Source organism: Pelophylax lessonae (genome assembly GCF_965119305.1).
Source record: "Pelophylax lessonae genome assembly, chromosome: 11".
Classification (NCBI taxonomy): Eukaryota; Metazoa; Chordata; class Amphibia; order Anura; family Ranidae; genus Pelophylax; species Pelophylax lessonae.
This window is the reverse complement of record NC_138778.1, coordinates 15595300-15615097: the sequence shown is the minus strand read 5'-3', so window position 1 is coordinate 15615097 and position 19798 is coordinate 15595300. Positions and strand designations below refer to the sequence as shown.

General features: G+C 44.8%; 1 protein-coding gene across 2 annotated transcripts in view; it reads left to right on the top strand.

The window, feature by feature from the left end:
- The window catches only part of CEP131 (centrosomal protein 131), a 143020-nt gene that overhangs the window by 47730 nt on the left and 75492 nt on the right, over positions 1-19798 (top strand). The window contains exons 17-18 of one of the 2 annotated variants that reach the window (XM_082271796.1): positions 4785-4814; positions 8462-8564. In XM_082271796.1, the coding sequence (XP_082127922.1) occupies positions 4785-4814; positions 8462-8564 (133 nt within the window). The remainder of the gene's footprint in view (positions 1-4784; positions 4815-8461; positions 8565-19798) is intronic. The other variant, XM_082271797.1, reaches the window with a different exon arrangement.

Below are 19798 nucleotides of genomic sequence, written 5' to 3'. Positions count from 1 at the left end.
GAGGGTCGCTCCAGATTTAATGGTCTTCCAGTTCTTTAGTCTTTTAGCAGTAGTTTTGTTGTATTAGGCTGTCAATAGATGATGCGATTTTCTTTCCTGCAACCAGAAAGAAAATCACTTGATTCCTCCTCAACATTTAGTGATTTGATGGGATAATCGCTCCCACAGCGCTATTGTTTTCTGCCAGTGGGGAGCCTTCTTGGCTGGCAGAACACCATAATAACTGCTAGTGGCTATAGCCGCCAGCAGTGACCACATGTAGAAATCTGACAGGCTGGTTGTACCGATGTCGATTGATGAATTGACCGCAGTACAACCAGCCTGCCCATAGATTGATCGAATCTCGGTCGGTTTCAGCTGAACCGGTCAAGATTTGATCGATCTATGTCCGACTTAAGTCAGGAAATACCAGTATTTCTCTCTTTTACCTAAAGGCAAATGTTGCAAAAGAAAACCCGTGTTTTTTGGGCTGGACATCACTGAGTTAAATAGCCTGAAGGCTTCTCCCTTTAAGTATACAGTGCCTTGAAAAAGTATTCATACCCCTCAAAATTTTCCACATTTTGTCATGTTACAACCAAAAACGTAAATGTATTTTATTGGGATTTTATGTGATAGACCAAACACAAAGTGGCACATAATTGTGAAGTGGAAGGAAAAAGATAAATGGTTATCAAATTTTTTTACAAATCTGTGAAAAGTGCGGTGTGCATTTGTATTCACCCCCCTTTACTTCGTAGAACCGCCTTTCCCTGCAATTACAGCTGCAAGTCTTTTTGGGGAAGTCTCTACCAGCTTTGCACATCTAGAGAGGGAGATTTTTGCCCATTCTTTTTTGCAAAATAGCTCAAGCTCTGTCAGATTGGATGGAGAGCGTCTGTGAACAGCAATTTTCAAGTATTGTCACAGATTCTCAATGGGATTTAAGTCTGGACTGTGACTGAGACATTCTAACACATGAATATGCTTTGATCTAAACCAGGGATGCTCAAACTACGGCCCTCCAGCTGTTGCGGAACTACACATCCCATGAGGCATTGTAAAACTCTGACATTCACAAACATGACTAGGCATGATGGGAATTGTAGTTCCCAAACCACTGGAGGGCCGTAGTTTGAAGACCCCCTGATGTAAACCATTCCATTGTAGCTCTGGCTGGATGTTTCGGGTCGTTGTCCTGCTGGAAGGTGAACCTACGCCCCACTCAAGTATTTTGCAGACTCTTAACAGGTTTTCTTCTAAGATTGCCCTGTATTTGGCTCCATCCATCTTCCCATCAACTCTGACCAGCTTCCCTGTCCCTGCTGAAGAAAAACATCTCCACAACATAATGCTGCCACCACCATGTTTCACAGTGGGGGTGGTGTGTTCAGGGTGATGTGCAGTGTTAGTTTTCCGCCACACATAGCGTTTTGCATTTAGGCCAAAAAGTTCAATTATGGCCTCATCTGACCAGAGCACCTTCTTCCACATGTTTGCTGTGTCCCCCACATGGCTTCCCACAAACTGCAAACGGGACTTCTTATGACTTTCTTTCACCAATGGCTTTCTTCTTCCACTCTTCCATAAAGGGCAGATTTGTGGAGCGCACGACTAATAGTTGCCCTGTGGACAGATTCTCACACCTGAGCTGTGGATCTCTGCAGCTCCTCCAGAGTTCCCATGGGCCTCTTGTCTGCTTCTCTGATGAATGCTCTCCTTGCCCGGCCGGTCAGTTTAGGTGGACGGCCAGGTCTTGGTAGGTTTGCAGTTGTGCCATACTCTTTCCATTTTCGGATGTTGGATTGAACAGTGCTCCATGAAATGTTCAAAGCTTGGGATATTTTTTTATAACCTAACCCTGCTTTACACTTCTCCACAACTTTATCCCTGACCTGTCTGGTGTGTTCCTTGGCCTTCATGATGCTGTTTGTTCACTAAGGTTCTCTAACAAACCTCTGAGGGCTTTACAGAACGGCTGTATCTATACTGAGATTAAATTACACACAGGTGGACTCTAATTACTAATAACGTGACTTCTGAAGGCAGATGGTTCCACTGGATTTTAGTTAGGGGTATCAGACTAAAGGAGCTGAATACAAATGCACGCCTACATGATCGGTTCTTCTATATGCACGGGGTCGGGTCACTTTATAACCCTTGTAGCTATAGGCCTGACACTTTTTTTTTTTTTTAAAACCACCAGGCCCTATTTTGCGATCCGGCACTGCGTTATTTTAACGGACAATTGCGCGGTCGTGCGACACTGTACCCAAACAAAATTTACATCCTTTTTTTCCCACAAATAGAGCTTTCTTTTGGTGATATTTGATCACCTGTGCGATTTTTTTTTTTTTTTTTTTTTTTTTTTTTTTTTTTTTGCGCTATAAACAAAAAAGAGCGACAATTTTGGAAAAAAAAACAATATTTTTTCACATTCTGCTATATGACCTTCTTCTCAAAAAGAAATTTAAAAATCTAATTTTTTGTAACATTTTAGGCCAATTTGTTTTCTGCTACATATTTTTGATTAAAAAAAATGGCAATAAGCGTATTTTGATTGGTTTGCGCAAAAGTTATCGTGTCCACTAACTATGGGAAAGATTTATGTCATTTTTATTGTTTTGGTTTGTTTTTACTAGTAATGGCGGCAATCTGCGATTTTTTTTTTTCTTTTTTTTTTTTTTTTCTTTTTTTTTTTTTGTGGGGCTGCGACATTGCGGCGGACAGATCGGACCCCTAACTGACATTTTTGACCCTTTTGGGGGTACCAGTGACATTACTACAGTAATCAGTGCTAAAAATGTGCACTGTTACTGTAATAATGACACTGACAGGGAAGGGGTTAAATGTAAGCCTAGGGGAGTGATTCTAACTGTGGGGGGCGTGGCTTCTGAGATGACCATAGAGACCTGCGATCCTATATAGCAGGATCACATGGTCTCTGTGATCATCCCAGGGAGAAGGACGGACGGCTGTGTTTACATCAGCCGACCATCCTCTCTCAGCGGGGAGAGACCGAGGGTGTCAGGCGGCAATCAGAGACATGCGCTGGCTTCCCCGCTGATGAGCCCCCCCTAGAGGTTAAACCAGATATTAGGTACAAAAAAAAAATTTTTTTTTTAAAAGTGTGAATTTTGTAAGGATCAGCATCATATGTAGAGCTTCAGGAAGATTCACCCAAGTTATGTTGTAGGGCCTCCGGCCTAGATTCATTCATCAGTGAAGCAGAAAACAGAATGGTTGACCCTCACAGGCTTTGTTCCGGCTTATTACAGCCACAAATCAATATGCAGCCTCCCGGCTGTTTAGTCGTATGTTCAGGTATCTCCCCCTCCATTGTACTTCCAATGTTGATCTGTTCAGATATCATCCCTCCGGTGTACCTCCCATGTTGGTCTGTTCAGGTATCATCCCCCCTGGTGTACCTCCGATGTTGGTCTGTTCAGGTATCATCCCCCCTGGTGTACCTCCGATGTTGGTCTGTTCAGGTATCACCCCCCCTGGTGTACCTCCGATATTGGTCTACTTGGGTATCATCCCCCCTGGTGTACCTCCTACATTGGTCTGTTTAGGTATCATCCCCCCGGTGTACCTCCTATGTTGGTCTTTTGCGGTATCATCCCTCTAGTGTACCTCTGACCTTGGTCTGTTCAGGTATCATCCTTCCCAGTGTACTTCCAATGTTGATCTGTTCAGTTATCATCCCCCCGGTGTACCTCCGACGCTTGTCTGTTCTGGTATCATCCCCCCCGGTGTACCTCCCACGATGGTCTGTTCAGGTATCATCCTACTGGTTAACATCCCACATTGGTCTGTTCTGGTATCATCCCCCCTGGTGTACATCCCACGATGGTCTGTTCAGGTATCTTCCCCCGGTGTACATCCCACTATGGTCTGTTCAGGTATCGCCCCCCCCGGTTAACTTCCCACATGGTCTGTTCAGGTTTCATCCCCCTGGTGTACCTCCCAGATTGGTCTGTTCAGGTATCATCCCCCCCGGTGTACTTCCCACACTGGTCTGTTCAGGTATCCTCCCTCCCCGGTGTACCTCCCACGTTGGTCTGTTCAGGTTTCCATCCTTTGGTGTACCTCTTAACATTGGTCTGTTCAGGTATCATCCCCGGGGTACTTCCCACATGGATGTTCAGGTATCATCCCCCCCGGTGTACCTCCCACATTGGTCTGTTCAGGTTTCATCCCCCCTGATGTACCTTCCACATTGGTCTGTTGAGGTATCATCCCCTGGTGTACCTCCGCTGTTGGTCTGTTCAGGTATCACCCCCCCGGTGTACCTCCCACATTAGTCTGTTCAGGTATCCTCCCTCCGGTGTACCTCCCACGTTGGTCTGTTCAGGTATCATCCCCCCGGGGTACTTACCACATTGATCTGTTCAGGTATCATCATCCCCCCTGGTGTACCCCCACACTGGTCTGTTCAGGTATCCTCCATCCCGGGTGTACCTCCCACGTTGGTCTGTTCCGGGGGTCTCTTTTAAAGGGTGGGACAGGCCTGGACATGGCCCCATTGCTCGCTCCAGGAGAGTTCTGACTGCTTCCATCTTTCATCAGATTCCTCTGCTGGGCTCCTGTGGCATCATTTCTGTGTCTGAACCAGATCTCTGTGTCATGTTCCACCATAAATGGGTGACCAATGTATTGCCTGTCACCTAAAAAAACAAAACAAAATGTAAACAAATGTTTAATTGATGATTACCAGTTAATGACGGCTGTCGTGACACCATTTGCCTTACGTCTGTGCTGACCGGTTACCTCTCCCTCTCTCTTCTCTTCCTCTTCCTCAGGTTTGGCAGACTCTGGGCCCCCTGTGTGAGGTAATAGCCCCCCAGCCTGCTCAGTACACATTGTCCAGTCCTAACTACAATGTGTCCCCCAACCCCGGAGCCCCCTCTGTTATTACACCCCAGCTTATGTCTGTACTTCTGTCCTTGTCTGTTCTATACTAAGGGCTGTATTGAGCACCCCCCTCTGCACCGCACAGTCCTGGTGTATTTGTGTCCTGTGCATGTTTCTGGAACACCCCTACTAACCCATGCTTGCTGCGGAGGGAGCCCCCTTTACCGTCACCTGTATCCTGGTAATAACAAAGGTTATCCCATTATTGAAAGTGTATATATTATAAAAATGTATCCAGTACATCTCTGCAGTACATGCATATTTCCCCATGTTATATCCCTTGAACACCTTCCCACCCAGCCTAGAGCAGAATCACAGCCAGGCGGTGGCTTTACCATCCTGAGTAGATGTCATATGACGTCCTCTCAGAATGCACCACTCGCAGGGCCAGGCAGTGGCGCAATCTGTCACAGGCCGTGTCCACGGGACGCAGCCGATGACTGATCAGTGTACCAGCTCGCTGCCTGTACCATATGACCGCTGTGACCAATCACAGCAGGTCACATGACAGTTGTAAACAATGGATGGCTTCCTTTAGTGCCATTCATTGTGTACAATTGCATTGCTAGCTGTGATTGGTCAATGTAATCACATTGTAAAGACAGGGCCAATCGCAGCCCCATCTGTACCATGTGATTAGCTGTGGCCAATCACAGTTAAACGCAACAAAACAAATCCGTTTTCATTCTGTAAAATGCTTGCTTATAGCAATGTAATTCACTGGTATAAGCAATCATAATGTGCAAAAAAAAAAATAAAAATCCTGATCGCTTCCCCAGAGTAGTATAATGTTACTATGGTAACATTATATTGCTATGGTCACAGTGTGTTTTTTAAAAAAAAAAAAAATGTAAAAAATATATATTTTTTTTTTTTTCATACTGTCAGCAGTCAGTGTCCCTGATCACCACCACACCAGTTATATGATGTTGTATGAACCAGTTGTATGAGTACTGTACTAGTGACAGTATGTTAAAAAAAAAAAAAAAAAAAAAGGAAAGTTATAGAGTTCACAAACTATGATATAGATATATATATATATATAATAAATATAAATTAATCCTGATATACTGACGGGACTTTCTCATTTTATGGGGCCCTGAAATGCCAGGACAGTACAAATAACCCCCAAATGACCCCTTTTTGGAAAGTAGATCGTCCAAGGTATTTAGTAAGTGGAATGGAGCGTTTTTTGTCATACTTTTTGGAAAATTAGGACAAAAAACCCTCCATGCCTCTTACTAAATACCTTGGACGATCTACTTTCCAAAAAGGGGTCATTTGGGGGTTATTTGTACTGTCCTGGCATTTCAGGGCCCCATAAAATGAGAAAGTCCCGTAAGTATATCAGGATTGATAAATATTCAGATATATATATATATATATATATATATTATAGTTTGTGAATGCTATAACTTTCCTACAGACTAAATAATATACCCCGATTTGGGTTTATTTTCACCAAAGAAATGTAGCAGAAGACATTTTGGCCTAAATTTACGAAGAATATTTGTTTGCAAAATTTTAAAAATAAAGAAAAAAGCGTTTATTTTCAAAATGATTATTTTTTTTCGTTTATTTAGCGAAATTGAAAAAACCAAGTGGTGTTTAAATACCACTAAAAGTAAGCTCTAGTTGTGTGAATAAAATTCTATAAATTTAGCTTGAATGCAGTGTTGCATGCCTGCGCAAGTGTCATTCAAAATGCGACAGCACTGAAAGCTGAAAATTGGCCTGGGCAGGAAGGGGGTGAAAGTGCCCGGTATTAGAGTCGGTTCACACGAATCCGACTCAAAGTCACCCCGACTTCGGGCGACTAATGAAGTCGCCCGTGCAGCGCGACTTCAGCGCGGCTTCCAACGACTTTTCATAATAGAAGTCAATACAGGTCGCTCCGACTTTGCCAAAAAAAAAGTGCAGGAACCTTTTTCTAAGTCGGAGCGCCTTGAGTCGCTCTGATTAGAAGGGTTCCATTGCACAGCATTGGAAGCTACTTGTCAGACGACCAAGTCGCCTGACAAGTCGGATCAGTGTGAACCGGCTCTTAAAGTGGTTTTAGATGCCCTGCAAGTAAAGGGAAATACCTTTTGATTGATTTGCTCCAAATACACTCAGCTGCTGTTGTCAGCTGACAACAAACAACATTTTTGTGGTGTCAGCCCTGCCCAGTTGCGTTTTGTAAACCTTCCCACTCTCCTCAGCTAAGTATTATTGCAGATCAGACACAGCATGTCACCTCTGCAATAATCAGCTGCCTACTAGAATTTTACTACTTGAGCTTAGTTCCACTTTGAATAGCTCTCAATATATGTAATTTAAAGTTAACTTCCAGGTTAAACCCTAACTAATCCTAAATCTGTCCCCTCCCCCCCTCCTAACACCTATTTTGACTAACCTGTGTAAGAAAGATGTATATAGGTATTTATGTTCAATCTGCTCATGTGATCTCTCCTGTGGCAGCTGCAGGGGAGAGGAGGGAGCATGGACAACGGCTGGTAAAGTCTGGAGCATTGATGCCAGCCAACCAATGGCCCAGCCGTTGTCTGTGCTCCTCCTCCTCCCCTGCAGCTGCCAGAGGAGAGATCACATGAGCAGGCTGAACATGAAAAAAAAAAACTCTTTGGCTTTGTGAAGTTAAAGGGTAACTAGAAAAATAGCAAATTAAAAAAAAAAAAATAAATAAAAAAAAAAAAAAAAAATATATATATATATATATATATATATATATATATATATATATATATATATATATATATAACAATTGCTACACCAGTCATATTGTGATTGAACGTTATTAAAAATGACCTTTTCCTTTTCGATCTGCAGCCGCTCTAATTATCAGTAAAATGCAATATGGCCACCTGGAGGCGCTCTGTACACAGATGGTATACAGAACGTCCACCAGAAATGTAATTAATGCTTCTGTGATTGGCTCACTGATTTCCCCAGAAGTCAGATTTTGGGCATCCCCTGCTAAATAAATGTCATTTTTGCTGAGATTCTCCCAAAGGGAAATTTCATCGAAAGAGATGCAGGCCCTGCCACTTTCCCCATTAGAGCTCTGCAGCAGCAGCTGATTGAAAATGATAAAATCACTCCCATTCACATTCGCTCCGCACGTGGACACAGAGAAACAAACAGCTATTTCTTCAGAATACCAAAAGGTAGGAATCTGCTACAAAGTTTGTTACTCTTTGGCTCATATAAGCCGACACCTATTAGAAGGTATGGAAGAGCCCAAAAAGATATATAAGGAATCCCAAAACTTAAACCTTCCTGTTTGAAGGGACTGCTACCCGGGGCAGATATATGAATACACATTCTTACACTTCTACATTGTGGCAGTGCATGGCTCAGAGGCGTAGAGTCGGGTATTCCAGGTACCGCAGCTCCCTACCTACTGCATGACAAAGAATGGCCACTTACCTCTTCTGTCCGCAGGCCGCTTGTTCTATGTCAGAACATAACCCATCCCATGTCTCCATGCTGCATGAAGAGCGCACATCACATCATTAATCAGATAAACCATTTCCTGTCCTCATCCCTCTCCTGTCTCTCTCTCCAGGAGATGAAGAAGCTGCAGGAACTGATGACGGCCACTGAGAAAGTGCGCAGAGAGAAATGGATTGATGAGAAGACCAAGAAAATTAAAGAAATTACTGTGAAGGGTAAGTGGCTTCTCACCCTCCTCCCTCGAGCTATCCCCAAATTACAGTATAACTGAAGGATGGAGTGGAGAGGGATTTTCATATGTCTGTGTCCTTGTTAGGCAGATTCTCCCTATTTGTCCTCTTTACCGTTCTCACTGAGAGTGAAAGAGAATCCGAAGTTTTGGGTTGTCTCCAGAAGATGAATGGAGGGGAAATCTGGTGTACAAACCTGGGAAACCAGCACAGGCATGGGGGGAACTCATAATGGGCACAGCAGGTGTACAGACCCGGGAACTCAGCACAGGGATGGTGGGAACCCCTCATAATGGGCACAGCAGGTGTACAGACCCTGGAACTCAGCAGAGGGATGGTGGGAACCCCTCATAATGGGCACAGCAAGTGTACAGACCCGGGATCTCATCACAGGGATAGGGGGAACCCTTCATAATGGGCACAGCAGGTGTACAGACCCGGGAACTCAGCACAGGGATGGTGGGAACCCCTCATAATGGGCACAGCAGGTGTACAGACCCTGTAACTCGGCAGAGGGATGGTGGGAACCCCTCCTAATGGGCACAGCAGGTGTTCCCAGGTCTGCACACCTGCTGTGCCCATTATAAGGGGTTATCCCAATCCCTGTGCTGAGTTCCAGGGTCTGTACACCGGCTGTGCCCATTATGAGGGGTTCCCACCATCCCGGTGCGGAGTTCCCAGGTCTGCACACCTGCTGTGCCCATTATGAGGAGTTACTCCCATCCCTGTGCTGAGTTCCCGGGTCTGTACACCTGCTGTGCCCAATATGAGGGGTTCCCATCATCCCTGTGCTGAGTTCCCGGGTCTGTACACCGGCTGTGCCCATTATGAGGGGTTCCCACCATCCCGGTGCGGAGTTCCCAGATCTGCACACCTGCTGTGCCCATTATGAGGAGTTACTCCCATCCCTGTGCTGAGTTCCCGGGTCTGTACACCTGCTGTGCCCATTTATGAGGGATTCCCACCATCCCTGTGCTGAGTTCCTGGGTCTGTACACCTTCTGTGCCCATTATGAGGGATTCCCACCATCCCTGCTGAACTTTATGGAAAATACAGAAGGAAGAGTGGGAACATCAAAGACCAATCATGAACACTAGCCCAGCTCTGCTGGTGTGGGGTGAGCTGTAGTAGAAAGCTGCCTTCTCTATTTCTGCCACTAGATGTCACTGTTTGGTCTGTAGAATAGGACATTGGTTTGGCTCTGTGAGATACACACATGGAACGCTCCTCTGAATAACGTCCTTGGATCAGTTCCATGGAGAAACAATTAGCAATAGCAGCACATGATGCGTCAGCTGTATTTTTGTCAGAGATGCCATAGCTCAATCTTCCTCACTGTTGCCTGCAGTATGGCCCAGATGGTTATGTAGGTCACGCTTTATTCACATAACAGGCAGTAATCCCAGTTTATGCCACATGTCTAAAGCTGCCTGTGTAATGGTGTAAAAAGAGAGACGTACCGGCCTACCTGTCCTGTAGATCCAAACCTTTATAGTGAAGAGTGCCTGCGCACTGTATATTATCAGTGCCTGAGATCCGAAAAAAATAATTCTGCCACTCTGCTGAGTTTATTTCATTGAGTTAGTTTGGATCTTTCATCGGTCAAAGCAGACTGGCGAAGCATCAGGTAACCTCTTGACCTCTGGAAGATATCACCCTCTTCGTGACCAGGCCATTTTTTTCTATTCAGCACTCTGCTACTTTAACTGACAATTGCGTGGTCAAGTAACACTGTACCACAAATAGAGCTTTCTTTTGATGGGATTTGATCACCACCGGGATTTTTATTTTTTATTATATAATCAAAAAAATTACCGACATTTTTGAAATAAGAAAAACGTTTTTCTCTATTGTTCATTGACAGACGCAGCTTCGTATTCTTCTTGACCATTGGATTATGCTGCCCCCTACAGGAGTAGGACACTAGGCAGGAAAAATCTTTACCACGCCTATGGGGCAGTCCCTGCAGGCATACACCCACTCACTCCGCTATAGGATTCAGTTTGTTTCTGCCTAGTTTAGGAGTAGGACCTTGTTCCCGGATGGGACTTGGGTCTTAGCTTGTCTTTTTTTTTTTTTTTTTTTTTAAAGGGAACCTTTTGTTGAAATTTTACATTTTTAGCTAGTTATGTTACTGAGAGAACTGCAATCAACAGCCGGACTGGGTGTCGGACTGGATATCCTAGATCCTTAAGGTCTCCCAGCCCGGCCAGCGATCGTGTACAGGTTATAGTTCAGCGCTAGGCCTCACCACGACAGAGCCCCAATGGACACCTCGCCAGGACGCACATGACTGATTCGACATGAGTCGCAGCGTACACCCTTGGCCGTCAGCACCCCCACCCCGAGTGGAGAGGTAGTCTGTCTAGAGTGGCGCCCACCCGATGTTGTTGGTATGGTGAGTAGTGTCCCCCCATAGCTCTGGTGCGCTCAGGGCGAATGTGGGCCCCTCTCTGGTAAGGTCGGACCCTCGTATACCCCTCATTCCCACTGGCCTCTAAGTATGTACCAGGCCTCCCTCCCCACCATCATAGGGGTCTCTACCTCAGTGAGCGAAGGGAGTCCTCGGGGGGTGGACGAGCTGATGCCGCTATAGCGGATCCGCCAGGGAACCCCCGATGCCACAAATCTTTTGGACCTCTTAGGGGGTCCCAGAGACCGCATGGCGCACCGTGGGGGCTGCCATTTTACTGTAGAATCGTTCAGCCTCATTTTGCAGAAGTTCCCATTGAAATGCATGGGTGGCCATGTTTTTGTGGAGCAGTCCAGACTATCGATCAATATTCCGGAACTCAAATCTCACTGGACAAATCGTCTGCAGGGTTGTCCAGTTCCGATTAAATCGGACAATGCCTTGGCTGTGGCTTACATCACTCATCAAGGGGGCACCAAGTGTGTCTTGGTGGCCGAGATCCTGAAATGGGCAGAACATTTTGTTCCAGCCCTTTCCGCCGTGCATATCCCAGGAGTGGAGAACTGGCAGGCGGATTACCTGATTCGTCAGGTGTTGGATCAGGGGGAATGGTCCCTGCACCCCTGTACAGAGCTCTGTGTTGAATGACAATAGAGTTCTGGGCTGTAAATGTACACAGTCAATTAGCTTGTCCCAGCCGTGAATCCTTTGCCGGGACTTGCCACCAATGAATGCAATCATGGCAGATGCCTGTGGAAGTAGGCAGTGACGTACCAGTAGGCAGCGACATATACGTCACTTGGCCTACAGCGGCGGGTGCTCGTCCACCCTACGTTGCAGGCAGGTGACGCCAAGTGGGTAAATAAAGATCTAGTACAGTTACTATGTACATCTTTCTGGTCTATTTAGGGGCATAGAAAATCCTCACATTTTATGTTCTACTGCCACCTACAGGAGAATTGGACACTGGCAAACAAAAAACTGCAGGCCAGCTCAGGATAACCCCTCCTACCAACAGCATGCCCCCGTGTTTTGCTAGTGCCCTCAGCTCTACTGGGAGATTTCTAGTTTATTTTTTGCTTGCATTTTACTCTTTATTTGTCTTTTCTCTTTTTAATCTTCTCTGCACTGCTACTAGATCTGGTCTCTATAATTGCAGCTAGCCGTTGTGGCCTAACCTCAGGTTAGCTTTTGAAGTTCAGCAGAATCACTCTGCACTAGACATTGCAGGGCTAACCTGGAAGTGACCCTTGGGTCTTGGATTCTGTGTAAGGTACTTTAGTATAAGCTAGCCACAGAGTGCTCCCAGGTCCAGAGCCTCAGTGCTTGCCCTGTCTCTGATGAGTCACTCTGAGCTGATAATGGAGCTTCTGCACCTTTTGTTCGGTACACTGGGTGCCTTTAACATACCCACTTCTCACTGGTTTCTAAACTGTTAAGGACATCAGACTTGGAGTGCTGATGTCATCTTCATGCTCTTCAACCTCAAGGAAGCATCATCTTGCTGCTGCAAAGAGTCATGTGGCATCAAATCCATTCTCCAGTCCATCCTACCAGCTGTCTTAAGTTTTTGTAAGTACTTGAGGCCTTGCCTCTTACCTTGAGCTTCAGTCTCCTTATCACTATGCAATTGCACCATGTCTGTTTCTAAACTCAGAGCGGACTGTCATGCTGCAATGGATGGCCCCAGTTCACACCCCCCTAATAGTTTTAAGGACATTTACTTAGTACCTTCTGAAAGTACTGACGTCTGCAATCTGGAATCCTGTTACCTTAAGATTATAGTGGTTACCTCATTTAAATCCCCCATAGCTTCTCTGGGTAAAGCCGTGCCACTGGCTGGGTCTCTACTACAGTCAATGAGGTGTCTCAGTCTTCTGCTGCTATTCCAGAATTAAAAGGAGTTGGAATCCCACTTTAATGCCCTATTCTTGCTGGTGGAACTTGCTCTTTTCCATACTCTGGCTGTGACTTTAATTTGTCAGACCGTGGCAGAATAGTCAAAATTCTACAAAAGAGATACCTCCATTCTGGCAGTGGATCCTTTCCTAATAGTGTGTGGAGCCGATGTCTGTAGCCTTACACTTCAACTGGGATGGCCTACTGGAGGCATCTTGGCTTACCCTTTGTTAACACATGCCCTTAGCACTCTTGTTAAAGTGCTGGGATGTGGACACTGTGATCAAGTAACTTTTGGCCTTTAACCACTTCAGCCCCGGAAGGATTTGCCCCCTTTCTGACCAGGCCCTATTTTGCGATTCAGCACTGCGTTATTTTAACAAACAATTGCGCGGTCGTGCAATGCTGTACCCAAATAAAATTGACGTCCTTTTTTTCCCACAAATAGAGCTTTCTTTTGGTGGTATTTGATCACCTGTGCGATTTATAAATTTTTGCGCTATAAACAAAAAAAGAGTGGCAATTTTGAAAAAAAAAACAATATTTTTCACATTCTTTTATATGACCAAAAAAAATGACAAAAAAAGGAAATGTAAAAATCAAAATTGTTTTACATTTTAGGCCAATTTGTTTTCTGCTACATATTTTTGGTAAAAAAAAAAAAAGTGTATTTTGATTGGTTTGCGCAAAAGTTATCGCATCTACTAACTACAGGAAAGATTTATGTCATGTTAATTGTTTTCTTTTTTCTACTAGTAATGGCAGCGATCTGCATTTTTTTTTTTTGAGGGACTGTGACATTGCGGCGGACAGATCGGACCCCTAACTGACATTTTTGACACTTTTGGGGGGACCAGTGACATTACTACAGTAATCAGTGCTAAAAATATGCACTGTTGCTGTAATAATGCCATTGGCAGGGAAGGGGTTAAAACTGTTGGTGATCAAGGGGTTAAATGTATGCCTCGTGTGTGTGTGGGGGTTCTGTGACAGACACAGAGATCGCAGGTTCAGCTATCCTAAATCCTGTGATCCCTGCCTGTCTGTTACTGAGAAGATCCCCCTGCTTTGTTTACATAAGCAGGCGGGTCTTCTCACAGTTTCTCGATGATCGGGGAAGGGAGGCGGCAATCGCCACCTCTCCTCCTCCGGCCCGACTCCCGCTGTGTCTAAACACAGGTCTACGTCGCTGGACCCAGGGGAGCCGCACTTCCGCAGTAATATTACTGTGAGCAGTCGGCAAGTGGTTAAGTGACGCCTCTTTGGACTCTCCCTTGATATTTATTATCAAGGATATCACCAGGGGCAAGAGCACCTACCTACTTTGGCATAGGAAGAGTACAGAAAAGTCTCCTCACCCTCTTTCCTCCGCTCATGGAGTATACACTCTAGGCCTCCCAAACTTGGTTCTTTGGCCATATAATGGCACTTTTCCACTGCAAGTACCGGCTCGTACCGGCTCGGCTCTACTCGGCCCTGCTTGGCCCGGTTTGCTTTTCCACTGCTGGTACCGCATGGTATAGTGTCGGAACGTTTCGGTACGGTACGGTATAGGTTTGCTTTTCCACTAAAGTAGTACTAAAGTTAAGTGGGTGGGATAACAACGGGGTGGGTGGGATTCTCTGACCAATCAGTGGCTAGTAGTGACTGCATGCAAAGGATTGTGGGATATGGTACCAGTTTGGTACCTGTTGGAACCACAATCGAGTAGGTACTGTTTTTTCAGAGCCGTACCGTACCGTTCGGTTCCATGCAGTGGAAAAGCAAACCTATACCGTACGGTACCGAACCGTTCCGACCCTATACCATGCGGTACCAGCAGTGGAAAAGCACAAAAGCGTGCCGAACCGGTACGGTTCCATGCAGCGGAAAAGCGCCATAAGAGTGATCCTGTGTGCTACTATGTTTTAAAACTGCAGCCTGCACTAATCACTCCCCAATCAATTAGTGTGAAAAACAAATGGTATTCATTAAAAGTGCCGCGCAGTAAATTCTATACTAATAAATATACTAAATAAATTCTATTTTTTATCACATCCAGTGATAAAAAATGTCATTCATAAGATGTATAACAACACACATGATAAATCATCATAATGAAAAATAAAACTGTGATAGCGATACCAATAAAAAAAAAAAAATAGTGAATGATTATAAAAATTGATGAGAAAGTGATGTTTGATCCCAATCATCAGTGCTGTGAAAAAAGTTGAAACAATATGACCGCTTGTCAGATGTGTCACCTCCACTCTTGTGACCCTTCTAATGGGTGGGTTCTCACCTCATTAAATGTGACCTCACAATTAAGCTTGGTCTAGGGCAGGGATCCTCAAACTACAGCCCTCCAGCTGTTGAAGAGCTACATATCCCATGAGGCATTGTAAAACTCTGACATTCAGAGACATGACTAGGCATGATGGGACTTGTAGTTCTCTAACAACTGCAGGGCCATAGTTTGAAGACCCCTGGTCTAGGGTCTGCGTTCGGCCATTCGTCTTATACACATATACCATCATTATGTTTCCTGCTGGGATAGATTGGGGCACTCAATCGCCAACTGCATGTGAGTGAATTTCCGTTTTTTAACAAAGCTGATTTTACCATACGTTATCTGCACCATGGTTTTAGGTTTCTCCCCATATGTGAGAGAGCTGCTGGAGCTATATATCCAACATTGGGAGCTTGTATTAAAAGAGGAATAAAGGGAACCATCCACCATTACCCTGTGAGGGTATACCAGCTCTTTTAGACCAAGCTTAATTGTGACGTCACATTCAATGAGGTGAGAACCCACCCATTAGGGGGGGGGGGGGGGTCACAAGAGTGGAGGTGACACATCTGACAAGCTGTCATATTGTTTCAACTTTTTTCACAGCACTGATGATTGGGATCATACATCACCTTCTCATCAATTTTTATAATCATTCACTATTTATTTTTTATTAATATCGCTATCACTTTTTATCTTTATTTTTGTTTATGATGATTTATCATGTGTATTGTTATATATCTTATGAATTAATTTATTTATCACTGTATATTTTAATTAGTATAGCACTTATTGCGTAGCACTTTTAATGAATACCATTGGTTCTTTGGCCACCCACAAGGTTTGGAGTCTTAAGTCTGCTTAGCCCACAGGGAAGCCTTCATCATCCTGAAGGTCCACCCCCACCTTCCTAAGCTGCGTCCTCCGCTCCTAACCTTCTACCTTCTTGTACAGATTAGTAGACCTACATCTGCTTCTTTGGGGTCTCCTGGACCAAGGGCTCATTCTTGTAACTTATGTGCTAGTTCGGAGGTTGTATCCCAATCTGGTCACTATTCTCTCCCCTAGAGAAAACGTCTGCCTCATTTTGGAAGTGCAAGTCCAAAACCTTTGTATAGTATCTATGCTTGAGGTCATTGTAGCCGTATGAATTTGCACAGACATACCATCAAGGAACATAAAGAAGATAGTTTCTGCACACCTGTGGGACATCATTTTTCACAACCGGACCACACTATAGAAGACCTCAATGTTTTAGTTCTTAAAGGGAATTTCAGAACTATCCAGGAAAGGAAAACTTTTGAATTAAGAATGATACTTCTTTTTGACACAAAAAATAACGGCTTCAATTTAGATATGGGTTTCCTTACTCATTATCCTACAGTTTTACGACCCCCTCTGTGACTATCCCCCCCACCTTCCCCCCTGTCTTCAGCTCTCGCTCTGTCTTATCTCACTTATGGCACTTTTGGCTCTACTTGGCCCTGCTTGGCCCGGTTTGCTTTTCCACTGCTGGTACCGCATGGTACGGTGTTGGAACGGTTTGGTACGGTACGGTTTGCTTTTCCACTAAAGTAGTACTAAAGTTAAGTGGGTGGGATAACAACGGGGTGGGTGGGATTCTCTGACCAGTCAGTGGCTAGTAGTGACTGCATGCAAAGGATTGTGGGATATGGTACCGGTGAGCCATACCGTTCGGTTCCATGCAGTGGAAAAGCGCCGCCGTACCGTACCGAACTGTTCCTACTCTATACCATGCGGTACCATGCAGTGGAAAAGCACAAAAGCGAGCCGAACCGTTCGGTTCCATGCAGTGGAAAAGCGCCATTACTATGCTAGTTTTATTACCATTGCCAGTTAAATTTGTTTATGTTTGTTTGGTTTTCTCTTTTTTTCCTTTTGGCTTATAGATTTTGTGTTTTTTTACCATTCTGCTAAACATTTTGTGAATCAGTACTGCTTGGACCTTGAAGAAGGGGACATACCCCGAAAGCTTGTCCTGAAAAATTGTATGTTAGTGCAAATAAAAAAGTATCACGGACAGTACTCAATTGTCTCTATAGTATCTATCAAATCTACCATCCCTTTTCCTTCCTGGAGAGACTCTGGGGTCAGCTAGGATGTATACCTACAGATCACTGTTCTTCCAGGGCTATGACTCTTCAGGCTCATCCCTGCACCCTACCTGAGTTTTCTCCTGGTCTGTTATGGTCTCTCAGGCCCTGAGGAAGCCTTAAGCGAAACGCGTCGGCTTGCTGGGGACCTACCGTGACCGAATTCAGCTTGAGACCCATCATCCACCTACACAGGCTTTGTTGTTCGCTCTAATCCCTTTTGGGATATGTTTCTATATAAACAGTGATGTTAGAATTGATTTTAACCATTTTTGCATGTTATCTTGTTGCTATCATACATGCATGGTTACCCATGCTTGCTTTTTACTTGCTACAATAAAATGTTTTTTTGATTTTACAATTGGTTTTGGTTCTGATCCTTCTACTCCCACTGGCCCGCAAAGCCCCGCCTTTTTCTATCCCTATGTTTTTCATTAATCCTTAACAGGGGTAAGGGCCTATTTTACACGGCATTTTTTTGTTTACAGAGTTTTCTCCAGGGTGCTGGCCCCAGTGTTTTCTTTAGTGTCTTCTCAGGTCACCCCAGTTGTGGGAAACTTTGAGAACCTCCTATAGAGAAAACAGTCTGTGTGGGCCCTAATGGTAGTTCTTGAACTGCAGAGTCAGTCTTCCAGGTGTTCTCTTTTGTAACTACTGGTGGGCTCTGTACATCTTATCCTTTGTTGTATCAGTCTTCAAGTTCCGGGGTTGATGAAGTCTTCTCTTCCTACCCTCTGGAAGATCCTGCCATTGGGGAGTTTTCTTCTCCTCTATATTCTGGAATTTCAGAAAATGTGGTTCCTCTTACATTGCGTAATCATCCTGCAGGTCTCCTGATTTTGATCCAGTGGACAAAGTCATGTCTATCGAGGAGAAACGTGACTTTGCTGTTACAAGAGATGTAGTCTGGATCCTGTCCAAAGACCTGGGGGTATTGCAGGGTGTTGCAGGTGGAGGACATCAGATTGGGGGCCCCCATGATACCTTGGGTCATCTACATGTTGTTCTGGCTTGTCTGCTGGTGTCGCAATCCTCTGGCAGTAGCAGGGAATGCACTGATGACTCATCTACACATCTGGGTCTACTCCTTTCTGTTATTGTCTGCTTTCCAGACTGAAGAGGATGGCCTTTTCAGTTGAACTTCCATGCTCTGGTTTAACACTGGAGAATATTATCTGCCCTCCTTTTAACTTTTGATCAATTGCTTCAGGGACTTCATTGGATCAGGGGAGTCAGGAGCATCTCTAGATCTGTGACTTTTTTGAGGCTCAAAGATAGGAAGGGTGAATGGCGCTTTTCCACTGCATGGAACCGAACGGTTCGGCTCGCTTTTGTGCTTTTCCACTGCTGGTACCGCATGGTACGGTGTAGGAACGGTTCGGTACGGTACGGCGACGCTTTTCCACTGCATGGAACCGAACGGTACGGCTCTCAAAAACAGTACCACCTCGATTGTGGTTCCAAGAGGTACCATACCCGGTACCATATCCCACAATCCTTTGCATGCAGTCACTACTAGCCACTGATTGGTCAGAGAATCACACCCACCCCGTTGTTATCCCACCCACTTAACTTTAGTACTACTTTAGTAGAAAGCAAACCATATCGTACCGTACCGAACCGTTCCAACACCGTACCATACGGTACCAGCGGTGGAAAAGCAAACCGGGCCAAGCAGGGCCGAGTAGAGCCGAGCCGGTACCTGCAGTGGAAAAGTGCCATTAGTGCTTTGCCTCGGGTTTCTTTCCTCAACCAGGATATCATTCTCTGCCCAGCCTCACCTCCTCAAGGGGAGCTCCTTCTCCTGGTTGACCACAGTTCACTCTGTAAGTCCTTTCCTTTCAGTGTTAAATCCTGATTGGTCTTCCTGTATGGTCCCTGTAGGGAATTTGTTTTTCTTTCCACCCTTCTGGATAGATCTGGTAGAGCCACTAATAGTCACTAGTTATGTAACTATTTTTTCTTGTTCGTCTGGCATCAGAGAATTAAATCCCGTCCTGGTCTGGTTCTTATAGTCTTGTTACCATGTGGGGCTTTCGGTTTCCTCTTCTGCCAGCTTTGGGCATATGGTTCTTGTAGGTGGCTTCTGAGCTGCAGGTAATGTGCTGGGATGAATGACTCCTGCGCATGCGCATTAATGATGCCATCCTATGTTGGCCAATTAAGATGGCTAAAGAAGGACCTCCAACATTGGAACAGAGGTAAGGACCTCTGTGCCTTTAACTCCACTTTAAAGAAGAAAATGTAGCTGGGAAGTTTGAAGTTTTGGGGATAAAATTAGGGAATGTTTGGGCATACCCTTTAACTTCAGTGAACTGACCTAAAAGCGCTGTTTACCAGAGGCGTCTGGAGCACAAAACTCGCTGAAAAGAGTTTTAGCTCTTTCCCAGGTAAATAGTCACATTTATGTTTTTCAGCTGTGCATTGACAGTTTGTTCTGCTAATCTACAGATTACTATGGATGAGTGAAACCTGTTTATGGCACAACTGTATTTGTACAGTGAATTGTATATATATTTTTTTG